Consider the following 26,176-nt stretch of genomic DNA (forward strand, 5'->3'; position numbering starts at 1 on the left):
CCTCATAAGATACCCGATTGGCAAAGATGCATGAAATTGACTAGCGTGGGCATGCTAAGTCGTGTCCGACTCTTGTGACCCCGTTGACTGTAGCCCGCCAGGCTTTTCTGTCTGTGAGATTTTCCAGGCAAGAATACTGGAGTGGGGTGCCATTTCCTCCTCCAAGGGATCTTCCCCACCCAGGGATGGGACCGATGTCCCTCGTCTTGTCTGCATTGGCAGTTGGGTTCTTTACCAACTGTGCCACCTGGGAAGCTCTGAGATGGCAGAGACTTAAGATTTCCTTGGTCTTTAAAGCTGCGTCTTCTACAAGAGGCCTCTAAAGTGAAGATTTAAGCGGGAAGCTCTGCTCGCGCTTTCTTGGTATTCACCCCTGAAACGGAGACAGTGAACAAGGGACCGGGTGACGCCTCTCGGCAGCTGGTTTCTTGAAAAGCTGCCTCTGGGGTGGGGCCAGCTTGCGGGGATTTCCCCAGTGGATGGGACAGTGAACCCTCCTCTCAGACGGTCCGGAGGTGCATCGAACGGGCCCCTCTCAAACCCTCTTGAGGTTAGATGCTGTCCGATGTTTTGCGATCTGCAAAATCAAAAGAGAATGAATTGGAGCTGTCAGCTGATAAATCGTTCGGAGAAACAATTTCTGACCATCCAGCACGAATCGTTTTTGGCAGCTGACCAGGAAGGAGTTCATGGCAGGGAGTAACACTCTATTGCAAAACTCCTATTTGTGGGACTGAAGTTTCTCCAGGTTTGTTGTAGAAACGAAAGCCAGAGCAGCATTGTTGACCACACTGGACCTACTTCATTCCAGAGGTAAAGAAAGAAAGAAGGAAAGCGAAGTCGCTCAACCGTGTCTGGCTCTTTGTGACCCCGTGGACTCCTCCAGGGAGACCTACCAGGCTCCTCCAGGCCAGAACACTGGAGCGGGTAGCTGGTCCCTTCTCCAGGGGATCTTCCCAACCCGGGGATCAAACCCAGGTCTCCCGCATTGCGGGCAGATTCTTTATCAACTGAGCCACAGGGGAAGGCCCTAGAGGTAAAAGTAAGTTGTACCAGTTGATGGATCCATGAATCAACACTAGTTGATAATTGCTTGTAAGGATTTCAGGACGTCCCTGGTGGTACGGTGGGTAAGAATCTGCCGGCCAGTGTGGATCTGATCCCCGGTCGGGGAAGGGCCCACCTGCCACTGAGCGACAAAGCCCACATGCCGCACCCGCTGAGCCCGAGCGCCTGGGGCTGTGCCCCACGACGAGAGGCGGCTCCACAGCGAGGAGCCAGGCTGTGCCCCACGACAAGAGGTGACATCACAGTGAGAAGCCAGAGAGGCCCGCTGGTCACGGGTAGAGAACGCCCATCTGGTGACAGAGACCCAGGGCAACCAAAAATTAAAAATAAGTAAATAAACTGTAAAAACAAAGATTTCAATACATTTATGTTGTTTGAGTCAAATTCTGCTACTAACAGGGTACTAATTCAAGGTAGGAGGAAACTTTTAGCACTTTACATCATGGTGCCGTTGAACATTTTAAAAGGAATGTACGTGTTCTGACAGAGATGTATGGCAGGACACTGAACGAGATTCTTGGGCGTGAAAACGCACGAGCAGAAGTCCGTCCACTCCGTCTGCGTCTCTCCTCCTGCCCTGGAAGTAGGGGCATCTGTGCCATTTTTCTAGATTCCACACGCAGGCATTAATGCGCGATATTTGGTTTCCTTTCTGACTCACTTCACCCTGGGGGACAGAATCTAGGTGCACCCACATTTCCACCAGCGACCCTATTCCGCTCCTTTTCGTGGGTGAGCAGTAGTACATGGTATGTGTGTACCACGCCTTTAAAAAAAACGATCAAGTCTCTCTCTTTCTTGTCTGCTTTCCAAATGACGAAAGTGTAACAACACACTTAGAGGAGGCTTGGAAAATGCAGAACAAGTTTACATAGACTTCCACTGTATATTACAGTTATTTTTTTAAGTAGATAAATTAAGATTTTTAGTTGGAGTTTCAACATCAAGCTCTCAAGAACGAATAGAGCGAGTACACAGAGAAGTGGAAGTATAGCGTAGAGCTGAAAAGCGCGATGAACCAGCTCAACATCATTAAGGTCTATGCGATTTTCCCACAACAGTAGAATCCAAATTCTGTTCAATTTCCCATAGACTATAAACTAGGAGACAAGGGAACATATCGAGGGACACAAAACAGTTGCAAAAGTGTAATGGGTTAAAGGTACTGAAATCATGCAGAGTCTGTTCTCTTATCACTGTGGAAATACATTAGAAATCAATACAAAAGATATCTGAAAATAACCCACATATGTTGTAGTGCAATGTGACATATATCAAGAGAGATCTTTGAGTTAACCATTGAAACCCTCAATAAAATCAGAAGACTGAAAAAACACAGAGGGTGATTGCAGAGAAGAAAACATTTAAGTGAGAAGTTAATATCAAAATGAGCAATCACTATCAAAGATACTTAAAAAAAATCTCGTGGAAATGAAATGTCCACTTTTAAATGATGGGTGTATCTAAGAAACCACAGCAAGGAAAGTTAGATAATATTTATAACAGAATAAAAATGACAAGAGAATTTACCAGAAGTGGTTGCAGGCAGCTGAAGCTGCTCCGTGCATCACGCCTTCTCTACTCATTCTCTGCCAGTGGGCATTTACGCTGTCTCCATGTCCTGGCTATTGTCAACAGAGCAGCTTTGGGAAGGGGAGAGTGGGATGGGCTGGGAGAGGAGGCCTGACACATACACACTGCCTTCAGTGAAACAGGAAGCTCGCAGGAGCCTGCTGCAAAGCTCAGGAAGCTCGGCGCCGTGCTCTGTAACGGCCAGGAGACTGGGACGGGGTGAGGTGGCAGGAGGCTCCAGAGGGAGGGGATATGCACATGGCCTTTGCCTTTTGCTAAGTTGCTTCAGTCGCGTCCAGCTCTTTGTGACCCTATGGACTGTAGCCTGTCTATCCATGGGATTCTCAAGGCAAGAAATAGGTTGCCATGCCCTCCTCAGGACAGCTCAGTTCAGTTCAGTTCAGTCGCTCAGTCGTGTCCGACTCTTTGTGACCCCATGAATTGCAGCACCCCAGGCCTCCCTGTCCATCACCAACTCCTGGAGTTCACTCAAACTCATGTCCATTGAGTCGGTGGTGCCATCCAGCCATCTCATCCTCGGTCGTCCCCTTCTCCTCCTGCCCCTAATCCCTCCCAGCATCACGGTCTTTTCCAATGAGTCAACTCTTCGCATGACGTGGCCAAAGTATTGGAGTTTCAGCTTCAGCATCAGTCCTTCCAATGAACACCCAGGACTGATCTCCTTTAGGATGGACTGGTTGGATCTCTTTGCAGTCCAACAGACTCTCAAGAGTCTTCTCCAACACCACAGTGCAAAAGCATCAATTCTTCAGCGCTCAGCTTTCTTCACAATCCAAGTCTCACATCCATACATGACCACAGGAAAAACCATAGCCTTGACTAGACGGACCTTAGTTGGCAAAGTAATGTCTCTGCTTTTGAATATGCTATCTAGGTTGGTCATAGCTTTCCTTCCAAGCAGTAAGCGTCTTTTAATTTCATGGCTGCAGTCACCATCTGCAGTGATTTTGGAGCCCAAGAAAATAAAGTCTGACACTGTTTCCACGGTTTCCCCATCTATTTCCCATGAAGTGATGGGACCAGTTGCCATGATCTTAGTTTTCTGAATGTTGAGCTTTAAGCCAACTTCTTCACTCTCCTCTTTCACTTTCATCAAGAGGCTCTTTAGTTCCTCTTCATTTTCTGCCATCAGGGTGGTGTCATCTGCATATCTGAGGTGATTGATATTTCTCCCATCAATCTTGATTCCAGCTTGTGTTTCTTCCAGCCCAGCGTTTCTCATGATGTACTCTGCATAGAAGTTAAATAAGCAGGGTGACAATATACAGCCTTGACGTCCTCCTTTTCCTATTTGGAACCAGTCTGTTCTATGTCCAGTTCTAACTATTGCTTCCTGACCTGCATATAGGTTTCTCAAGAGGCAGGTCAGGTGGTCTGGTATTCCCATCTCTTTCAGAATTTTCCACAGTTGATTGTGACCCGCACAATCAAAGGCTTTGGTATGGTCAATAAAGCAGAAATAGATGTTTTTCTGGAACTCTCTTGCTTTTTCGATCATCCAGCGGATGTGAGCAATTTGATCTCTGGTTCCTCTGCCTTTTCTAAACCAGCTTGAACATCTGGGAGTTCACGGTTCACGTATTGCTGAAGCCTCGCTTGGAGAGTTTTGAACATTACTTTGCTAGCATGTGAGATGAGTGCAGTTGTTCGGTAGTTTGAGCATTCTTTGGCATTGCCTTTCTTTGGGATTGGAACGAAAACTGACCTTTTCCAGTCCTGTGGCCACTGCTGAGTTTTCCAAATTTGCTGGCATATTGAGTGCAGCACTTTCACAACATCATCTTTCAGGATTCGAAATAGCTCCACTGGAATTCCATCACCTCCACTAGCTTTGTTCGTAGTGATGCTTTCTAAGGCCCCCTTGACTTCACATTCCAGGATGTCTGGCTCTAGATGAGTGATCACACCATCGTGATTATCTGGGTTGTGAAGCTCTTTTTTGTACAGTTCTTCTCTGCATTCTTGCCACCTCTTCTTAATATCTTCTGCTTCTGTTAGGTCCAGACCATTTCTGTCCTTTATCGAGCCCATCTTTGCATGAAATGTTCCCTTGGTATCTCTAATTTTCTTGAAGAGATCTCTAGTCTTTCCCATTCTGTTATTTTCCTCTGTTTCTTTGCATTGATCTCTAAGGAAGGCTTTCTTATCTCTCCTTGCTGTTCTTTGGAACTCTGCATTCAGATGCTTATATCTTTCCTTTTCTCCTTTGCTTTTCAGTTCTCTTCTTTTCACAGCTATTTGTAAGGCATCCCCAGACAGCCATTTTGCTTTTTGGCATTTCTTTTCCATGGGGATGGTCCTGATCCCTATCTCCTGTACAATGTCATGAACCCCCGTCCATAGTTCATCAGGCACTTTGTCTATCAGATCTAGTCCCTTAAATCTATTTCTCACTTCCACTCTATAATCATAAGGGATTTGATTTAGGTCATACCTGAATGGTCTAGCGGTTTTCCCTACTTTCTTCAATTTAAGTCTGAATTTGGTAATAAGGAGTTCATGATCTGAGCCACAGTCAGCTCCTGGTCCTGTTTTTGTTGACTGTATAGAGCTTCTCCATCTTTGGCTGCAAAGAATATAATCAATCTGATTTTGGTGTTGACCATCTGGTGATGTCCATGTGTAGAGTCTTCTCTTGTGTTGTTGGAAGAGGGTGTTTGCTATGACCAGTGAGTTCTCTTGGCAAAACTCTATTAGACTTTGCTTGCTTCATTCCGTACACCAAGGCCAAATTTGGCTGTTACTCCAGGTGTTTCTTAACTTCCTACTTTTGCAATCCAGTCCCCTAGAATGAAAAGGACATCTTTTTTTGGGTGTTGGTTCTAAAAGGTCTTGTAGGTCTTCATAGAACCGTTCAGCTTCAGCTTCTTCAGCGTTATTGGTTGGGGCATAGGCTTGGATACCGTGATATTGAATGGTTTGCCTTGGAAATGAGCAGAGATCATTCTGTCATTTTTGAGATTGCATCCAAGTATTGTATTTCAGACTCCTTTGTTGACCATGATGGCTACTCCATTTCTTCTGAGGGATTCCTGCCCGTAGTAGTAGATATAATGGTCATCTGAGTTAAATTCACCCATCCCTGTCCATCTTAGTTCACCAATTCCTAGAATGTCGACGTTCACTCTTGCCATCTCCTGTTTGACCACTTCCAATTTGCCTTGATTCATGGACCTGACATTCCAGGTTCCTATGCAATATTGCTCTTTACAGCATCGGATCTTGCTTCTATCACCAGTCACATCCACAACTGGGTATTGTTTTTGCTTTGGCTCCATCCCTTCATTCTTTCTGGAGTTATTTCTCCACTGATCTCCGGTAGCATATTGGGCACCTAATGGCCTGGGGAGTTCCTCTTTCATTATCCTATCATTTTGCCTTTTCATACTGTTCATGGGGTTCTGAAGGCAAGAATACTGAAGTGGCTTGCCATTCCCTTCTCCAGTGGACCACATTCTGTCAGACCTCTCCACCATGACCCGCCTGTCTTGGGTTGCCCCGTGGGCATGGCTTGGTTTCATTGAGTTAGACAAGGCTGTGGTCTGTGTGATCGGATTGACTAGTTTTCTGTGATTATGGTTTGTGTGTCTGCCCTCTGATGCCCTCTTGCAACACCTACCATCTTACTTGGGTTTGTCTTTCCTTGGACGTGGGGTATCTCCTCACGGCCGCCCCTCCTGACCTTGAACGTGGAGTAACGCCTTCAGCCCTCCTGTGCCCATGCAGCCGCCCCTCCTCAGGACATGTATAACTAATTCACATTGTTGTACAACAGAAACCAATTCAACATTGTAACGCAAATATATTCCAATAAAAATTTAAAAAAAAGGAAATACCCGAGCAGCCCAAAGGTAGTAAGAGATGCGTACTGAAAAGACATCTAAGGAGAGTGGTTAGCAAATCATGATGATTTTTAGCCTCTGGGGAATGTGCGTAAAGGAGCAGTGTGAATATTGTGCAGAAGTTCTGATGAAAATGTTCGGATGTCAGGTTGCAAAGGGCAGGCATCCTGGGGAGCCTGGTTCTTCGAGGGTTTGGGGTGACCATATGGGGGGCCGGGCTGCAGTCCTGCATCCTGCCCTCCCAGGGAGGCCCTGGGTCTCAGTGCTGGACGATCCGGTAGGCTGACCAGAATGGCCGCCTGACTCAGGGGCCAGCAGCGGCCAGCAGCGGCCACCAGCGACTGACAGTTTCCTGCCTGATTCTGGAATCTTCCTAGCACTCCTGAGAGAAGCTGAGCATGGAGAGGGGACACGGCTGTCCTAGGACTCCGCCGGCATGGGGGACCCTCCTGCTCAAGGGTGCTGGTGTGCCCCCAGGACTCGGGACCCAACATCCACTTACCACTGCTCAGCAGGATGTACAGAGGCCCTGAGCACAGAGGGCAGCGGGCCTCAGCGGGACCTGCAGCTGCTCACAGGAGGCCGGGGTGTGCGGGCCAGGCAGGGGGTTTGGGTCTCGCTTCCCGTCTGCCTGCGTCACTGTGAAGATTATAACTGCTGTCCCACAGCTGACAGTCATAGTCGGCCTCATCCTCGGCCCGGGCCCCGCTGGTGGTCAGGGTGGCCGTGCCACCCGAGTTGGCGCCAGAGAACCGGTCAGGGACCACTGCGGGCCGGTTATCATCTCCATAGGTGAGCAGCGCAGGGGCCGGCCCGGCTTCTGCTGGTGCCACTGAACGCTTTCACCTCCAGCGCTGGTCCTCCCACACGTGATCCTGGCGTCTGTCCCGGGGACACTGACGCCGAGGGTGGCTGAGTCAGCTTGCAGGACAGGCGCCTGCAGGAGGGGAAAGGAGAGGCGGCTGGACACGAAGAGCCCAGGAACAGAAGCCCCTGCTTGACCCAGATTAAGTGCCTAAGAGTCTTTGGGACCCAGGGACACCCTCCCCTCAGTCTCAGCCCCCCGGCTCACGGGCCTGGTGGACGGAGTCTCTGAGTAAAGGAGACCCCCCTTTCCCTGGCAGGCACAGCCCTCAGGGCTGACCCAGCAGTGAGCAGAGAGTGGGGATTTCAGCCCCTCCAGTTGCCCACCCTGCAGCAGCCCCAGGAGCCCCCTGCTCCCACGGGCAGATCCCACTATGCTCAGAGTCAGGGCCAGGCCTGTTCCTGAGTCCTGGGCTGGGGTGGGTGGACCGTGGGGCTCACCTGTGCAGTGAGCCAGGAGGCCGAGGAGGAGGGGGGTCCAGGCCATGGTGGAAGCGCCCTGAGTCTGCTCGCCAGGCCCAGGCTGGGCAGGGCTCCTCCCAGGCCTGTCTTATCCCCTTGCTGCTGGGGATGACAATCAGCCCGAGCCGGGGGTGGGGGTTGGGAGGGTGCTGCCTGTGGCCGTGGTGGGAGAGGCTCAGCCCAGGGACACGGGGGAGGGCAGCCCCGCACACTCCCCTCAGCCTGGGGAACATGGGGGTGGGGGGCGGGTCAGCCCAGGGCTCCCCCTGCACCTGCTGGTCTCAGGGTCTGCGGGGACAGCTGCACCCTAGTCTGGGTCCTGGCCCCACTCCTGGGAGAGAAGCCCTTGTCACTGAGAGCCCAGAGGTAGAGACTGTATTTTCCAGGAAACCTGAGTTCTTTGCACCAGAGGATCCTGGGCCCTGCCGTGCACGTGGCCAGAGTCACGGTGGAGACGTCGGGGTTTCCTGGAAGCCAAGTCTTTCCTCTGTTCCATCATGGTTCCACCCTGGCCTGGAACCCCCTCCTCCTCGGCCTCCTGGCTCACTGCACAGGTGAGGCCCTGGTCCACCCTGGTGAAGGACCTTAATCTCATCCAGGACTTTGAAGTGTCTCCTCCTTCACTGTTTCTAGGTGACGTTCACATGTGGGTCTGGTTCTAGCTCCACCTCCAGAACTCTTAATGGAAGGTTCTTCTGACCCTTCAGGTTCCCTGGGCAGTGACCCTCACCAGGCCCACACCACAGGTGATGCACAGCTGCAGGGCCCGGCCCAGACACAGCTCCCCAGTGACAGAGCCAGGATGACATGCTCCTCTGCCCAGAGCAGAGGGAGATCTTACAGGCCCCTGGGGTCCTGTAAGCGTCCACCGTTGCCCCTGGGTTCCTGTAAGCGTCCACCGTTGCCCCTGAGGTCCTGTAAGCGTCCACTCTTGGCCATGAGGTCCTGTAAGCGTTCGCCGTTGCCCCTGGGGTCCTGTAAGTGTCCACCGTTGCCCCTGAGGCCCTGTAAGCGTCCACCGTTGCCCCTGAGGTCCTGGGCAGCCGGTGGGTGCTGGCTCTCAGTATCGCCGTGTGTGGTCTGGGCCATCGACTGATCGTGTGCTCAAAGGAATTAAGTGTAAGGCAGAATACGGGCTGTGAATCATAAAAGCACCTCATGTGAAATGTATACGTACTAAGCTTTTGTTTCTTTGCCTACATCGGGTGGCATGCAGGGTCTTTATTTGCAACCTGTGGGATGTAGTTTCCTGAGCAGGGATTGAACACGAGCTCAGAGTCTAGCCACTGGAGCACCAGGGAAGTCCCGGAAATACATTTTTAAAAGTTGCCTTCAGTTACTGGGGAAACGCAGGAATACAAATAGTTTTTCTAATTAAGACAAATAGACCTCTTGGCTCTGTGTGCCTGGAGCGGACAAGGGAGATCACTGTAAAGGCCCCAGCCCTGTGGGGAGAGATGGGGGAGGAGCCTGTCCTGCAGGAAGGACAGAGGCTGTCAGTGCAAGCGGAAAGGTGGAGTCTGTGCATCCTGACGGGACGACACCACAGAAAGCCGGCCCCTGTCCTCAGGTGTGAGGTTTGGGTACCCAGCCCCTGCCCGGGGACCTGATGCCCAGGTCTCCCCAGCTCCAGGTGCGGTGTTGAGTGACTCTCTGCTGCCCCCTGGTGGCCACTCTGCACTGACTGCTGAAGGGGCCAGGAAGTCATCTGCCCAGGTGCAGATTCAGAACCAGCTGCCCAGCCGGTGAATCCCTGGGCCTTGACTGTCGGTCCCGTGGGAGGAACCACTGCTCTCTTCATGCCCTCAAACTGCCTCAGTGTCAAGCTTTAGGGTCTCAGGTTACCTGTGAAATGATGGGCAGACCTGTTTGGAGAAGGAGGCCCAGGGTTGCACCTGAGGCGTCTCTGTGTTGCCACCTTACGACATTAAGTCTCCAAAACACAAACTGTCTTTCTATATGATTTGCTCGTATTTAATTTCATCACCAAATGTTTTATAACTCTGTAAACAGATCTTTTCTCTCCTAAGTTAAATTAACTCCTTGGATACTGTTGTTAATGGAATTGTTTGTTGGAGCATCAAAACCCAGATGATTTTTGCATCTGAATCTTGAGTCCTGACGCATTTCTGGATTCATTATGAGCTCTAGTAAGTTTTTGCGGACTTCCGAAATTTGTCTATATTGTATTATGCGCCCAGAGAATAGAGACCTTTTGATTTCTTCCTACCAGTTTAGACGGCCATTATTTCTTTCTCATGCTCAGTTGCTGTGACTAGAACGTCCAGGACGGAGTTCAATGGTAGTGGGGAAAGCTTTCAGTCTTTCTCATGGAGTGTGATGTACGTTGTGGGTTTTTCATAAATGCCCTTCATTGGCTTGAGATAAAGTCTTTCTACACAGAATTCTCTGGTGTTTTGTTTCTTTTTTTCCTTCGGTCATGAAAAGATGTTCAATATTGCCAAATCTTTTTCTGCACCATTTGTGATATTTAATGTCTTTTCTCTTTAATTTGTTTCGGTGGTACACTTATAACTGATTGTCTTAGGTTGAACCACACTTGCATTCCTGGGGTGAATGTCACTTGCAATTTTGATACATTTTTGTTGATTATGTTGGCTAATATCTTAAAAGATTTTTTCTTGCATATTTATAAGGCATTTGGGGCTTCACTTTCTTTTCTTGTAATGTCTTTATTGGTAAGTGTAATTCCAACTTTATGGAATAGACTAGAGAGTATCCTTCCTCCTCTACTGTTTGAAAGATTTTGATAAAGATTAGTGTGTAATTAGCGTGTGTATACACCATTAGTGTAAAATTACCATCTGGCCTCCCTGCTGGCTCAGACGTCAAATATCTGCCTGTTAGGCAGCAGACCCCACGGGAGGCGACTCGGGTTCCATTCCTGGGCTGGAAAGGTCCCATGGTGAAGGAAATGGCTACCATCCCCCGTATGCTTGCCTGCGAAATCCCATGGACAGAGGGGCCTGGCGGGCTGCAGTCCATGGGTTGCAAATGGTCAGACATGATCTTGCAACTAAACAATAGTAAGAATTAGTTAGCAAACCAAGACAGGAGTGCAGTGCCTCCCTGCTAAGAAACGCATCCGGAGGTGGCCAGTCACAAACAGCAGGCGGTCTTCGCAGCTCCCCGCTCCTGCCCTCTGGCCATCACGCAAATTCCTTGCTTTGCTTCCACTTCTTTCCAGCTCCTGATGGTGGAGCAACCGCTCCTGAGACTTTCCCATTTGTTGCTAACCATTCAAGTGTATTTTTGTTCAACTAAAACTCCACATAATAAAAAATGCCAAGCTTTTCTTTTAAAAAGAAAAAAAACCCCACCACATTGGACATATGTCTTTGCTGACTTTAAATGAGACCGGAGCTCTACATTTCACACATTGTCAAGAAAACACCATGGAGCCTGGTCCTGGGAGCCCTAAATCCATTCCTGACCCCCTGTGCAGAGCCTGCTGAAGGGCCGGGAGGAGGGGCTGCCTGGGGGCTCAGCTCTGAAGGTACTGGGCCAGGCCTGTCCCTGTGGTGTCCACGGTCCTCCCGGGGCTGGAGGAGAGCGTGAGCAGGACGGGAGGGTTTGTGTCTCACTTCCCCGTCTGTCTGTGTCACTGTGAGCATCAACATCGATACCACCTGACTGACAGTAATAGTCGGCCTCGTCCTCGGCCTGGGCCCCGCGGATGGTCAGGGTGGCCGTGGTGTCTGATTTGGAGCCAGAGAACCGGTCAGGGATCCCTGAGGCCCGGTCGCTACCACCATAAATGACTGTCACAGGGGCCTGGCCCGGCTTCAGCTGGTACCAGTTAGCACTAAGAAATGCTAAGTCGTCTCCCTGGCAGGTGATGCTGGCCGTCTGTCCCAAGGACACGGACACCGCAGGCGGCTGAGTCAGCTGAGAAGAAGCCAGGTGACCTAGAAGAGAGGAGAGGAAGGGGAGTGTGAGGAAGACGGTCTCCTCCCTGCAGCCCCCAGCCCCTGCAGCAGCCCCTGTGCTGAGCTGACGTTCAGGGCCAGCCTGAGCCCTGGTCACTTGGGGGCCGAGCCTTGGGGCCGCACCTGTGCAGAGAGTGAGGAGGGGCAGCAGGAGAGGGGTCCAGGCCATGGTGGATGTCCCCCGAGCTCTGCCTCTGAGCCTGCAGCAGCGCTGGGCTCTCCGAGCCCCTTTATTCCCTCTCAGAGCTTTGCAGGGGGGCAGTGAGGGTTCGGGTTTATGCAAATTCACCCCTGGGGGCCCCTGCCTGAGAGGCGGGGTCACCACACCATCAGCCCTTGTCTGTCCTCAGCTTCCTCCTCGGCTTCTCACATCTGCACATCAGCCTTGTCCTCAGGGACTGAGGTCACTGTCACCTTCCCTGTGTCTGACCACATGACCGCTGTCCCGAGCCCCCCGGCCTGGGGTCTCCCCTGGGCTGTCCCAGCGGAGCCCTCAGCCTGGCAGCATCCTGGCCGTGGGCTGAGGCGTGGACTGTGCCCCTTGCCCTGGGTGTCCTGTGTGTCCTGAGGGGATGGCCTGTCCAGTCCTGACTTCCTGCCAGCGCTGCTCCTTGGACCCCTGTGGACCCGCAGGGCTGGTTCCCCTGAAGCCCGCCTTGGGCAGCCCAGCCCCTGACCTGCTGCTCCTGGCCGCGCTCTGCTGCCCCCTGCTGGCTACCCCACGTGCTGCCTCTAGTAGAGCTCCGATTTCTCAGCATGGCTGATTACTTACTGTCCTGAGTTCAGCTCAGTTGCTCAGTCCTGTCTGACTCTACGTGGAATTCTCCAGGACAGAACACTGGAGTGGGTAGCCTTTCCCTTCTCCAGGGGACCTTCCCAACCCAGGAACCGAATCGGTGTCTCCTGAATGGCAGGCAGATTCTTTGCCAGCTGAGCTATCCTGAGCGTAATTATTCTCTCCAGCTTTGTTCAGTCCCGCAGACTTGTCCACCTCTTTGCGACCCCGTGGACGGCAGCACGTCAGGCCTCCCTGTCTATCACCAACTCCCAGAGTTTACTCAAACTCACGTCCATCGAGTCAGTGATGCCATCCAACCATCTCATCCTCTGTCGTCCCCTTCTCCTCCCGCCTTCAATCTTCCCCAGTATCAGGGTCTTTTCCAATGAGTCAGTTCTTCGCATCAGGTGGCCAAAGTTTTGGAGTTTCAGCTTCAGCATCAGTCCTTCCAATGAATTTTCAGGACTGATTTCCTTCAGAATGGACTGGTTGGATCTCCTTGCAGTCCAAGGGACTCTCAAGAGTCTTCTCCAACATCACAGTTCAAAAGCATCAATTCTTTGGTGCTCAGCTTTCTGTATAGTCCAGCTCTCACATCCATACACGAATACTGGAAAAAAACAAAGCTTTGACTACACAGACCTTTGTTGGCAAAGTAATGTCTCTGCTTCTTAATATGCTGTCTAGGTTGGTCTTAAATTTTCTTCCAAAGAGCAAGCGTCATTTAAATTCATGGCTGCAGTCACCATCTGCAGCGATTTTGGAGCCCCTAAAATTAAAGTCTGTCACTGTTTCCATTTTTTCCCCATTTATTTGCCATGAAGTGATGGGACCAGATGCCATGATCTTAGTTTTCTAAATGTTGTGCTTTAAGCCAATTTTTTTCACTCTATTTCACTTTCATCAAGAGGCTCTTTAGTTCTTCTTTGCTGCCAGGCTAGGGCTCAGCTGGGACAGCCCAGGGGAGACCCCAGGCCGGGGGGCTTGGGACAGCGGTCATCATAAGGGTGATGTCATCTGCATATCTGAAGTTATTGATATTTTTCCCAGAAATCTTGATTCAAGCTTGTGCTTCATCCAGCCCAGGATTTTTCATGATGTACTCTGCATATAAGTTAAATAAGCAGGGTGACAATATACAGCTTTGACGTACTCCTTTCCCTATTTGGAACCAGTCTCTTGTTCTATGTCCAGTTCTAACTGTTTCTTCCTGACCTGCATACAGATTTCTCAAGAGGCAGGTCAGGTGGTCTGGTATTCCCACCTCTTTCAGACTTTTCCACAGTTGATTGTGATCCGCACAATCAAAGGCTTTGGCATAGTCAATAAAGCAGAAATAGATGTTTTTCTGGAACTCTCTTGCTTTTTCTATGATCCAGCGGATGTTGGCGATTTGATCTCTGGTTCCTCTGCCTTTTCTAAACCCAGCTTGAACATCTGGAAGTTCACGGTTCACATACTGTTGAAGCCTGGCTTGGAGACTTTGGGGCACTGCTTTGCTAGCGTGTGAGATGAGTGCAATTGTGCGGTAGTTTGAGCATTCTTGGCATTGCCTTTCTGGGATTCGAATGAAAACTGAGCTTTTCCAGTCTTGTGGCCACTGCTGAGTCTTCCAAATTTGCTGGCTTATTGAGTGCATCACTTTAACAGCGTCATCTTTTAAGATTTAAAATAGCTCAACTGGAATTCCATCACTTTAGCTAATTCGGTCCATTAGCTTTGTTTGTAGTGATGCTTCCTAAGGCCCGCCTGCTTTATATTCCCGGATGTCTGGCTCTGGGGAGTGATCACACCACTGTGATTATCTGGGTCATGAAGATCTTTCTGTATAGGTCTTCTTAGGAACAGATTTTATGATCTCCATCCGTGCATCTCCTCATATCTGGAGAGGCACTAACTCCCTTCATGGTGACATCAAACCCTCCTGACTCGTAAAAAGCCTTTTGTAGAATGAGTGCTTCATGGTACTGAACCCTCCCTTCACCAAAACCTTATGCACCGACTCCCCCCGCTGCCCCAGACAGCTCCCAGGGCTCTCTGAGAAGCTGCCTCCTGGGCTGCAGTCCTCATTTTGCCCCACGTAAAACTTAGCTCGCAACTCTCAAGCTGTGCATCTGTGTTTAGCTGACACTACAAATATAATGGAAAATTTAAATTAAATATAATCCATGGGGAGAAATCCAAACATCTTATGAGGGAGAGAGAGGGAGAGAAAGGAAATAAGAAGCAGCAGGAGGAGGAGAGGAGAGAAGCACGGAGAAGGCGGCAGGGAGACAGAGGGGAGGACACGCAGAGGAAGGGGAGGAAGGGGAGTGAAGTGAGAGCGAGGCCAGAGTTCATCAGAGTCTGGACTCGCAGCCCAACCCCGCTGGTGTGTCCCGAAGCCGGGGAGGGCCGGAGCCAGGCGGCGGATAGAGCTGTGTCTCCAGTCCTTGTGGCCGTGACCTGGAGCTGTGTGGTCAGCCCCCCTGACCCCAGCCTGGCTCTGTTGTTGGTCGGGGGCTGTGATCCTGGGCACAGTGTCTGAGCGTCTGTCTGAAATCCCTGTGGAGGCGCCACTCAGAACGGACCCTGCCCGGCCCCACCTGGATCTGCAGATCCAGGCCCAAGTGGGGCTTCCTGCCTGGAACTGAGCAGCTGGGGTGGGGGGGGTCTGCACCCCGGCAGTGGAGTGGCCCCAGGGGCACTCAGAGCTGCCAGGGGGAGACAGAGCTTGTCTGAGACCCAGGGCTCATCTCCAAGGGGTCCCCTAATGTGTCTCCTGGCCACGGTCAGAGCCAGGATGAGCACGTGGTCTGAGTCGGACTTTCAGAGCTGGTGGCTGCATCCCTGGGGACAGAGGGCTGGGTCCTAATGTGGGGTTCAGAGGGCGGGATGGAAGCCCAGCTGACCCCTGGGGACTGGCCTCCTCTGGGTCTCCCTTGGGCCGTCACAGCTTCTCCTGGAGGTGGACTCTGAGGAGGACAGCTGGGGCCCAGCTGTCAGGAGGGGGTTCGGGAGGCCACACTCAGGGGAGGAGACCCTGACCTGCCCGGGTTTTGACTGAGTTTTTGGGTCCTCCTGGAGGCTCTGGGCCTGCAGGCCCTGCAAGGTCATCTCTAGTGGAGCAGGACTCCACAAGACTGATGAGTTGAATCCTCTAGGAGAGGCGTGATTGTGAGGGGCAGCATTCTAGAACCAGCAGGGTGCTCAGGTAGCTGGCACTGGGCCCAGTTGGCGGTGGGCAGGGCACTCAGGGCCGACCAGGGGTCTGGGGGATTCGATGATGCCCACAGCACTGGGTGTTCCATCGGAATCCAAGACTTCACAGGGCGGTTTCGGGGATCAGGTCAGGACATGAGGGCCACAGAGAGGTAGCGATGGCCTAGACAAGGCCATCACAGAGAGAGCTCCAGGGACCATGATGGGATGGATGCGTCTGTGTTGTCAGCTTCCCCACATCAACACCATGGTCCCGCCAGCCCGTCGTCCACTGCGGACGCCCTGGTGCAGAGCCTGCCTGGAGGGCCGGGAGGCGGGGCCGCCTGGGGGCTCAGCTCCGGGGGACCCGGGCCAGGCCTGTCCCCGCGGTGTCCACGGTCCTCCCGGGGCTGGAGGAGAGCGTGAGCAGCACGGGAGGGTTTCTGTCTCACTTCCCCGTCTGTCTGTGTCACTGTGGATGTTGTAATTGCCACTGTCCCACGACACACAGTAATAGTCGGCCTCATCCTCCGCACGGACCCCGCTAATGGTCAAGATGGCTGTTTTGCTGGAGCTGGAGCCAGAGAACCGGTCTGGGATCCCTGAGCGCCGCTTGCTATCTTCATAAATGACCAGCTCAGGGGCCTGGCCCGGCTTCTGCTGGTGCCACTGAGTATACTGTTCATCCAGCAGGTCCCCCGAGCAGGTGACCTTGGCCGTCTGTCCCAAGACCACTGACACTGAAGTCGGCTGGGTCAGTTCATAGGAGACCACGGAGCCTGGAAGAGAGGAGGGGGAGGGGATGAGAAGGAAGGACCCCTTCCCCGGTGAGAAGGGCGTCTCCCTGAGGTCGCGTCTGGGCTGAGCTCTGGGTTTGAGGCAGGCTCAGTCCTGGGTGCTGTGGGACCAGGGCCGGGGTGCAGGGCTGGGGGCCGCACCTGTGCAGAGAGTGAGGAGGGGCAGCAGGAGAGGGGTCCAGGCCATGGTGGACGTCCCCCGAGCTCTGCCTCTGAGCCCGCAGCAGCGCTGGGCTCTCTGAGCCCCTTTATTCCCTCTCAGAGCTTTGCGGGGGGCAGTGAGGGTTTGGGTTTATGCAAATTCACCCCCGGGGGCCCCTCCCTGAGAGGCGGGGTCACCACACCATCAGCCCTTGTCTGTCCCCAGCCTCCTCCTCGGCTTCTCACGTCCGCACATCAGACTTGTCCTCAGGGACTGAGGTCACTGTCACCTTCCCTGTGTCTGACCACATGACCGCTGTCCCAAGCCCCCCGGCCTGGGGTCTCCCCGGGACTCAGTGGGGAGGTCAGCCTGGCAGCGTCCTGGCCATGCACTGAGGCATGGTGCCCTGGGGTTCCTCAGAGGTGGTCACTAGTCCTGAGGGGATGGCCTGTCCAGTCCTGACTTCCTGCCAAGCGCTGCTCCTTGGACACCTGTGGACCCGCAGGGCTGGTTCCCCTGAAGCCCCCGCCTCGGGCAGCCCAGCCCCTGACCTGCTCCTGGCCGCGCTCTGCTGCCCCCTGCTGGCTACCCCACGTGCTGCCTCTAGTAGAGCTCTGATTTCTGAGCGTGACTGATGACCGTCTCAGGTACATTCATGTCCCCGTGAAGGGCTCACTTAGCTTTTCTCACGCTAGAGAACCACGGTCCTCCTGTGTACAGTGATCACACGCCTCTCTGTGGAACTTTTTCAGAAGATTCTGCAGCCAGGAGTCACAAGGAGTCTTAGCTGAGAAATGCTGGATCAGAGAGACCTAATGACCAGTGTAAGGGGGGAACCTGGAAGATCTTCAGTTCAGTTCATTTCAGTCATTCAGTCGCGTCCGACTCTTTGGGATCCCATGGACTGCAGCACGCCAGGCCTCCCTGTCCATCACCAACTTCTGAAGCTTGTTCAAACTCATGTCCATAGAGTTGGTGATGCCATCCAACCATCTCATCCTCTGTTGTCCCTTCTCCTCCTGCCTTCAATCTTCCCTAGCATCAGGGTCTTTTCCATGAGTAAGTTCTTTGCATCAGGTGGCCACGTTTTGGAGTTTCAGCTTCAGCATCAGTCCTTTCAATGAATAGTCAGGACTGATTTCCTTTAGGATTGACTGGTTTGATATCCTTGCAGTTCAAGGGACTCTCAAGAGCCTTCTCCAGCACCACAGTTAGAAGCCATCAATTCTTCGGTGCTCAGCTTTCTTTTTGGTACAACTCTCACATCCATACATGACTACTGAAAATATATTAGTCTTGTAGAACCAGTTTGGGGCTTTGCACGTGGCGCTAGTGGCAGAGAATCCGCCTGCCAACTCAGAAGATGTGGGAGCTGCAGGTTCAGTCCCTGGGTCGGGAAGGTCCCCTGGAGGAGGGCATGCCAACCCACTCCAGTATTCTGGCCTGGAGAATCCCATGGACAGAGAAGCCTGGTGGGCTACAGTCCATGGAGTCTCACAGAGTCAGACACGACTGAAGCAACTTAGCTACATGGAAAAGAGCATGCATGAAGCCGTCGAAAAAACAGGTCAAGAAATCTGGTGTTTTGAAGGCTTACTGAGAAAGATGATGCACTGTTCCAACACTTCCTCTCAGTTGAAAAAGATCAGAAGCATTAGTTCAAATGGTCATCAGTACCTTGGATGTGCTCCAACAGGTTATATCTGCAGATGGAAATGAAGGCAATTTATGGGGTAATTGGAGGACAAGATGAGATCATACACTTAGAACATTGTCTGGCATTTAAGGCATGTACAATAAACATTAGCTATTATTAGCAAAATAAATTTAGCTTAAATCACCAAAATCAGATAGTATTCTTAAAGTCACTGAGCTGTAAAATCAGGGATGTGTAGCCAAAATGTAAATTTTGACTTGTTGTGATTTCCATGTCACAAGACTAGAAAATCACAAATGTAATATTAGTTAAAAAAAATCCAGAAAGAATCCAAGAATTTAAAATTGCATCGCATTTCTATGCTAGACAAGCTGATATTAAGTTATAATTACTAAAGGATTGGAGTATTAAACTCTTAACATATGAGGCAACATGGCTCTCTAGCAAAACATTTAAAAATATGTTGTGGATAAATTATTGTTGTCCTTAAAGAAATAAAAAGACATAAGCATAAGCAATTGGTTGATATAGTCCACTGAGAATTTCAAAAGCCATTTGGCAAAGTTTTACACGAGCTAATTTCAAAATCTGGTCAGGCTGTAGTGAAGAGTCTGCTTTATCTTACAAAGGGTCTAGAGATAAGAAGCAAATAATATAAATTAATTCTTCTCTGAATAGAAATGGGTGAATAAGAGAGTTCTGTAAAGACTGCATGAATTAATAAATAATTTTATTAATAATGTGATAACTTGGAATGGAGACAACAAAGCAAAATATTTATATTTGGAGATGATACTAAGTCATTTTGAGTAGCTAAGAATAGACTCCTGAAAGATCTGATTTATCTTTGAGAATAAATAGAAAAATTATCAATGATGGACAAGGATAAACCATTGTATTTGTATACTAAAAGAATCCAAGCCAGAGAAATGGAATTCTAGTTTCTGGTAATGGAGGAATAGCTTTTACTGGGCCAAATATTCTTCAAAAAACAACAATGAATTCTGAAGAAAATACGACAACCACCTAAAGTCACCGGAAAACAAAAAAAAAACAGCGGAAGCTTGACAGCAGCCCACTCTTGCAAGGAAGACGTGGCATGGACTAAGTCTCTCATTTTTCTGAATTTGTTTACCTGAGAGCAAACCCCAACTTATGCCAGATGGAGTGGCTAAAACTTGGCCAGAAAATTCACAGTCCTAGAGGCGTGAAAAGTCAGAGGACAAGTGTCAGGGGGGCCACAGAAGGTTGAGGTTGAAGAGCAAGTCTCAGAACGGAGAGCGCCATGGAGGAGGCGCCATCCTGCACACCAGCTCCGCTTGAGTCTCTGTCTGACTCTTGAACTACATAGGTATGCAGAAGGCTCCAAGCAGCCTAATTAAGTCTAGAAGAAATAGACTAGGTTTCTGCTGCTTCATCTACTGGATGAGATGGCTGGATGGCATCACCGACTCGATGGACATGAGTCTGAGTGGACTCCGGGAGCTGGTGATGGACAGGGAGGCCTGGCGTGCTGCGATTCATGGGGTCGCAGAGAGTCGGACGCGACTGAATGACCAGACTGAACTGAACTGCACTAATGCTTCAGGCAACACGAAGAGTCTATCATTAGAGTTCTGTCAGGAACACGGTCTGGTAAAAGGTTCAATAGTCTCAAGAGGGACACAAAAGAAACCAGAACCTGTACACCATATCATTAGCAACGTCCAGGAGATAAACCAAAATGACCAGGAATGTGAAGAAATAAGAAAATGCGGCCAATGTTCAGATAAAAGGCAAGCAATGGAGACAAACCCAGAGACAACCGGTATAACAAATCACCAAAGATTTTAAAACAGCTTTTTAACTATACTTGACACTAAAGGAAAGTACGCTCAAGTGAACAGAGAATTCCAGAAAGGAATAGAAAATGTCAAAAAAACCCAATTAAGTCTTAGACCTGAAACATCACTGTCTAAAATGAAACATCCCCTGGGTAGTCTCAACAGGGGACTGGGGATGCAGAAGAAAGTGCTGGTGAGCTTAAAGACAGTTCAGTTCAGTTCAGTCGCTCAGTCGTGTCCGACTCTTTGCGACCCCATGAATCGCAGCACGCCAAGCCTCCCTGTCCATCACCATCTCCCGGAGTTCACTCAGACTCACGTCCATCGAGTCCATGATGCCATCCAGCCATCTCATCCTCTGTCGTCCCCTTCTCCTCCTGCCCCCAATCCCTCCCAGCATCAGGGTCTTTTACAATGAGTCAACTCTTTGCATCAGGTGGCCAAAGTACTGGAGCGTCAGCTTTAGCATCATTCCTTCCAGAGAAATCCCAGGGCTGATCTCCTTCAGAATGGACTGGTTGGATCTCCTTGCAGTCCAAGGGACTCTCAAGAGTCTTCTCCAACACCACAGTTCAAAAGCATCAATTCTTCGGCGCTCAGCCTTCTTCACAGTCCAACTCTCACATCCATACATGACCACAGGAAAAGTCATAGCCTTGACTAGATGGACCTTAGTCGGCAAAGTAATGTCTCTGCTTTTGATATGCGATCTAGGTTGGTCATAACTTTTCTTCCAAGGAGTAAGCATCTTTTAATTTCATGGCTGCAGTCACCATCTGCAGTGATTTTGGAGCCCCCAAAAATAAAGTCTGCCACTGTTTCCACTGTTTCCCCATCTATTTCCCATGAAGTGATGGGACCAGATGCCATGATCTTAGTTTTCTGAATGTTGAGCTTTAAGCCAACTTTTCCACTCTCCTCTTTCACTTTCATCAAGAGGCTTTTTAGTTCCTCTTCACTTTCTGCCATAAGGGCGGGGTCATCTGCATGTCTGAGGTTATTGCTATTTCTCCCGGCAATCTTGATTCCAGCTTGTGTTTCTTCCAGCCCAGTGTTTCTCATGATGTACTCTGCATAGAAGTTAAATAAGCAGGGTGACAATATACAGCCTTGACGTACTCCTTTTCCTATTTGGACCCAGTCTGTTGTTCCATGTCCAGTTCTAACTGTTGCTTCCTGACATGCATATAGGTTTCTCAAGAGGCAGGTTAGGTGGTCTGGTATTCCCATCTCTTTCAGAATTTTCCACAGTTGATTGTGATCCACACAGTCAAAGGCTTTGGCATAGTCAATCAAGCAGAAATAGATGTTTTTCTGGAACTCTCTTGCTTTTTCCATGATCCAGTGGATGTGGGCAATTTGATCTCTGGTTCCTCTGCCTTTTCTAAAACCAGCTTGAACACCAGGAAGTTCACAGTTTACGTATTGCTGAAGCCTGGCTTGGAGAATTTTGAGCATCACTTTACTAGCATGTGGGATGAGTGCATCATTTAACCTTTACTCACTACATACCTGCAGCAAGTACATCCTCTCCATTTGTGTCAATCAAAACTGTCTCCAGACATGGACAAACATCCCCTGGGATGGTGGAAGGACCTTTTGTTAAGAACCACTGGGTCAGAGATTCGTAGACTTTTGTCTTATTGACTTTTTAAAAATACATCTTGTTTTTTATTTTATTGGTTTCTGCTCTTATCTTTATGATTACTTTCCTTTTGCTTGGGGCTTCCCTGGTAGGTTTTCCCTTCTGGCTCAGCTGGTAAAGAATCTGCCTGCAATGTGGGAGACATGGGTTCAATCCCTGGGTTGGGAGGATCCCCTGGAGAGGAGAAGGGCTACCCACTCCAGGATTCTGGCCTGGAAGATTCCATGGAGTGTATAGTCCATGGGGTCACAGAGTCGGACATGACTGAGTGACTTTCACACACACACACACACGTCCATGGTAGCTCAGCTGGTAAAGAATCCCACCTGCAATGCAGGAGACTCCGGTCTAATTCCTGGGTCAGGAAGATTCCCTTTTCTTTACTCCGTAAGATCTTGTCTGGGGACAAAGAAAACAGCTATGCCAGGCCTTCTGGGCGTCAGGGAATGTGGGGGCTGTGGACTGGACAGATATATATGTATTCTCCCAAACACAAACATACATCTGTATACATGTACATGGAGAGAGAGAGAGGGGGAGGCGGTGAGTCTCCAGGGGGCCGTGTAACCCACGTGACACTCGTGGAGGCGTTTGTGGCTGATCACTACACAGTTTTTCCTTCCGGTTTCTTGGTCAGTTGACTTCACAATTCAAATTCCTATACTTCATTTTAGACTGAGGGAGTTTTGAACTATTGTAAAATCTATGTATACATGAGTTATTATGTCCAGCGCCATGAGGGCTCATTTCGTGTGTCCACTTTACCTGGAAACAAGGCAATCACCCCTGATTTACTTCTAGGGGTGTCTGGGGGTGTTTCTGGAGGACAGGAGCACTTGAACCCAAGGGCTCAGTGAAGCACGAGGCTCTCTGCCGGTGGACCCAGGAGGAACGCAAGGCTGAGGAAGGCAGAGTCCCCTCCTCCCTAACCCGAGGTCTCTGCTCAGAAAAGGGACAATCTAACGACTAGCAGGAAAGAAAGAAAACCAGCTGTTGGAGGTTTGTTCTCTGGAGCAGATTCACACTTTGAGGCTCATGTGGAGGAATTCTGGGTGAAACAGAGCACTCACCCGTGTGTGTTGGGAAATTTTAAATCACATGTGCAGTTACAACTTTGTTTAAGCCAGACAGGGTAGCACAGCAAAGTCAGCACGTCGGTCACTTGTTTTTTTGATAAAGGAGAGGGAACTTGCTGGCACATTCAGGAAAGGCGATGTCTCAGCTTTGGAAGAGAGAGGCCACAGGAAGATGGTGAGGACCAGGGTCTCGGGCAGAGGGATCAAATTCCCTGCTCTTCACTTTTGCCACCCCTGTGCGCTGTCCATCTTGTCCAGAGTAGCTCAGTCTTCAGATGCTATTGTTTCCGTTCGTGTAAATTCAGTCTGGATCATTTTTAAACCTCTCTTGTTTCTACTTAACGTGTTTAAAATCTCTTTATCTCAAGAAAAAAAAAAACAAACACAATTTTAAAGGTTGGTTTTGTGTCCTTGACTATAAACTCCATTATCTGGGCCATTTCAGAGCATGTTTGAATCAATACATTTTGTACTTCCTATGGCTCCTATCTTCTTGATTCTTTACAGGTAATTTTTGTTAGGAATCGGGTACTGTGAATCTTTCCTTGTTGAATATGGGATATTTGCGTTTTTCCCTAATTTTTCTTTTTTTGACTTTTGGGTTTACCTTCAGGAAAGTCACTGGGACTCAGGAAAGTCCTTCCTCTACTTGTTATTTCGTCTCTTCCTGGGGCCAGGGCAGCGCGTCCTCTGGGCTGAGTTTCCCCGCATGAGGCCAGTTCTCCTGACTCTCACCCCGAGGCCTTCGTGAGGAGCTCCCCCTGCATCTGGGCAGCCGGCTACTGGACGTGCGTGTGTCTCGGGCCATCGGCGTCCAGTGTCCTTGGAGGTTCCGTCCTCACCTCCGCTTACTGTGCCCCACACTCGAGCTCTCGGGGTCCGAGTAGTGTCTGCAGTCTGCAGACCCTCTGGGTAGCTCTCTCCTCCTCAGGACTCTCCTCTCTAGACGTGTGTTTTCTTTCGGCCCCTTGGACCTCCGCTCTGAACTGCAGGCACGGTGCTGAGTGTGATCTCTGGTGGAAGCCTGGGAGGCTGGACGGGTCCGCCCTGCGGTGTGGTGACAGGTGTGGGCTCGGGGTGGGGCCTGCACGTCATCCTGACCCGAGCCGGGACTGGGCTCCGGGCCTCAGGCTTCGCTGACCTGAATCTCCCTCAGAGAGGGGTCAGGGCCTGGGCGGGGGGACTGTCTCTGCAGTGACAGCCCCTCCCAGGGAGGGCACAGCGGGGACCTGCCGCGGCCCCAGCACAAGTGGGAGGTAGCGGAGCCCAGGGGAGGGGTCTGATGGCCCCACACCGGCCCCGGGCTGGTTCGTTCTGTTTCTCGAGCTTCACAGAAGCTCCGAGGAGCTGGGTAGTTCTCTGAATTCATCCAGGAGTTTCGGCTGCTGAGGGTCCTGTCAGCACCGCAGGGACATCCAGGGACCATTAGCACTGGGTCTCTGTCCCTCTGTCTGTCCTCATCCAGGCCTCCATTCCCCAGGTCACTCCACGGCCCAGACACCGACACAGCTGGGCCTGCCAGCCCGTCATCCACTGCGGACGCCCCGGTGCAGAGCCTGCCTGGAGGGCCGGGAGGTGGCGCCGCCTGGGGGCTCAGCTCCGGGGGACCCGGGCCAGGCCTGTCCCTGCGGTGTCCACGGTCCTCCCGGGGCTGGAGGAGAGCGTGAGCAGGACGGGAGGGTTTGTGTCTCGCTTCCCCGCCTGTCTGTGTCACTGTGAGGATTATTGCTGCTGTCAGCTGACAGACAGTAATAGTCGGCCTCGTCCTCGGTCCGGGCCCCGCTGATGGTCAGGGTGGCTGTTTTGCCTGAGCTGGAGCCAGAGAACCGGTCAAGGATCCCTGAAGGCCGCTCACTGTCTTTACAAATGACCTTCACAGGAGCCTGGCCCGGCTTCTGCTGGTACCAAGCTGTATATTTTTCATCCAGCAGGTCTCCCTGGCAGGTGATCTTGGCCGTCTGTCCCAAGGCCACCGACACTGAAGTCGGCTGGGTCAGTTCATAGGAGACCACGGAGCCTGGAAGAGAGGAGATGAGAAGTTAGGACCCCTTCCCCAGGCATCTCACCCTGAGGCGGTGCCTGGACTGCGCTCTGGGTTCGGGGCAGGCCCAGCCCAGGGTCCTGTGTGGCCTGAGCCTTCGGGCAGGGCTGGGGGGCCGCACCTGTGCAGAGAGTGAGGAGGGGCAGCAGGAGAGGGGTCCAGGCCATGGTGGACGCGCCCCGAGCTCTGCCTCTGAGCCTGCAGCTGGGCTGGGGCCTCTGGGCTCTCTTATCCTCAGAAGGGAGGCCTTCATGCAAATCTCTTTCCTGCCCCTCCTGGCCTGGTGACCAGCCCTCTGCTGAGCAGAGAGCTGCTGGCTCCCAGGAGGAGTCTCCTGGGGCCTAACTGTCAGGCCTGTGCCCAGGTGCCCAGACTCTCTCTGGGCTGAGTGAGAAAGGTTGCCCCTTCCCCCAGCTCTTTCACACATCCTGTGTCCGCTCATGGGGCGCCCTCTGTGTCTGGGAGACACACAGGAGTCCTCTCTGGGGACGAGGTCATCATGTAGAGGGCTGGGCACTGCTGGAAGTGGGTGCTGAGGGGACCAGGTCCTGCTGCTGTGAGAGCCAGGATTCCAGCATCAGACACGGTGACACTGGTCACATAGCTCTGGCAGAATATTTATTATATTTCTTTAAAATTGCATTTATTTATTTATTGACATATTGAGCTCTCCAGGTGACTCAGGGGCAGAGAAGTCAGCTGCAATGCAGGAGGGACAGGAGACGGATTTGATCCCGCGTGGGAAGGTCCCCTGGAGGAGGGCATGGTGACCCTCTCCAGCATTCTTCCCTGGAAAGTACCCCGGACAGAGGATGCTGGTGGGAATCTGGGGCTCCTGCCCATGGGGAAGCGAAGAGCAGACGCCACTGAGTCAATGAGCACACATTTGTTGGCCTGTGGTTGATTTGCAGTGTTGTATTAGTTACAGGTCACAGCAAAATGATTCATATACATGTATATGGTTCGTATGTATAAATATTCTTTTTGTATTGTGTTTTAGAAATAAAAAGGGGAAAAAAAATCTTCTGTACCTAGACCAAGGCAAGAATTCTTGGACTTGACAGTAACTTCATTATATGTAGACGGAAGAAGTCAAGTGGAAACATTAAAATGTAAAGCATTTGTTTTTAGAAAAGTGTTTTTTAGAGAGTTGAAAAATCCAGGAAAGTTTAGAAAGTACTTTCTACTCACAGATTCATCAAAAGACTTGTGTACGCATTTCAAAAAATCTCAAAACTAATCAATATGAAAAAAATCC

General features: G+C 50.9%; 2 gene segments (V, D, J or C); both read right to left on the reverse strand.

Moving 5' to 3' along the window:
- LOC102176353 overlaps window positions 1-26,176 on the reverse strand; it is a 460,158-nt gene that overhangs the window by 17,651 nt on the left and 416,331 nt on the right.
- Window positions 11,182-11,976, reverse strand: LOC102176909. The segment is given in 2 exon segments: window positions 11,182-11,758; window positions 11,903-11,976. Coding segments are annotated over 2 exon segments (537 nt in total).

This window comes from Capra hircus, chromosome 17 (assembly GCF_001704415.2).
Source record: "Capra hircus breed San Clemente chromosome 17, ASM170441v1, whole genome shotgun sequence".
Lineage (NCBI taxonomy): Eukaryota > Metazoa > Chordata > Mammalia > Artiodactyla > Bovidae > Capra > Capra hircus.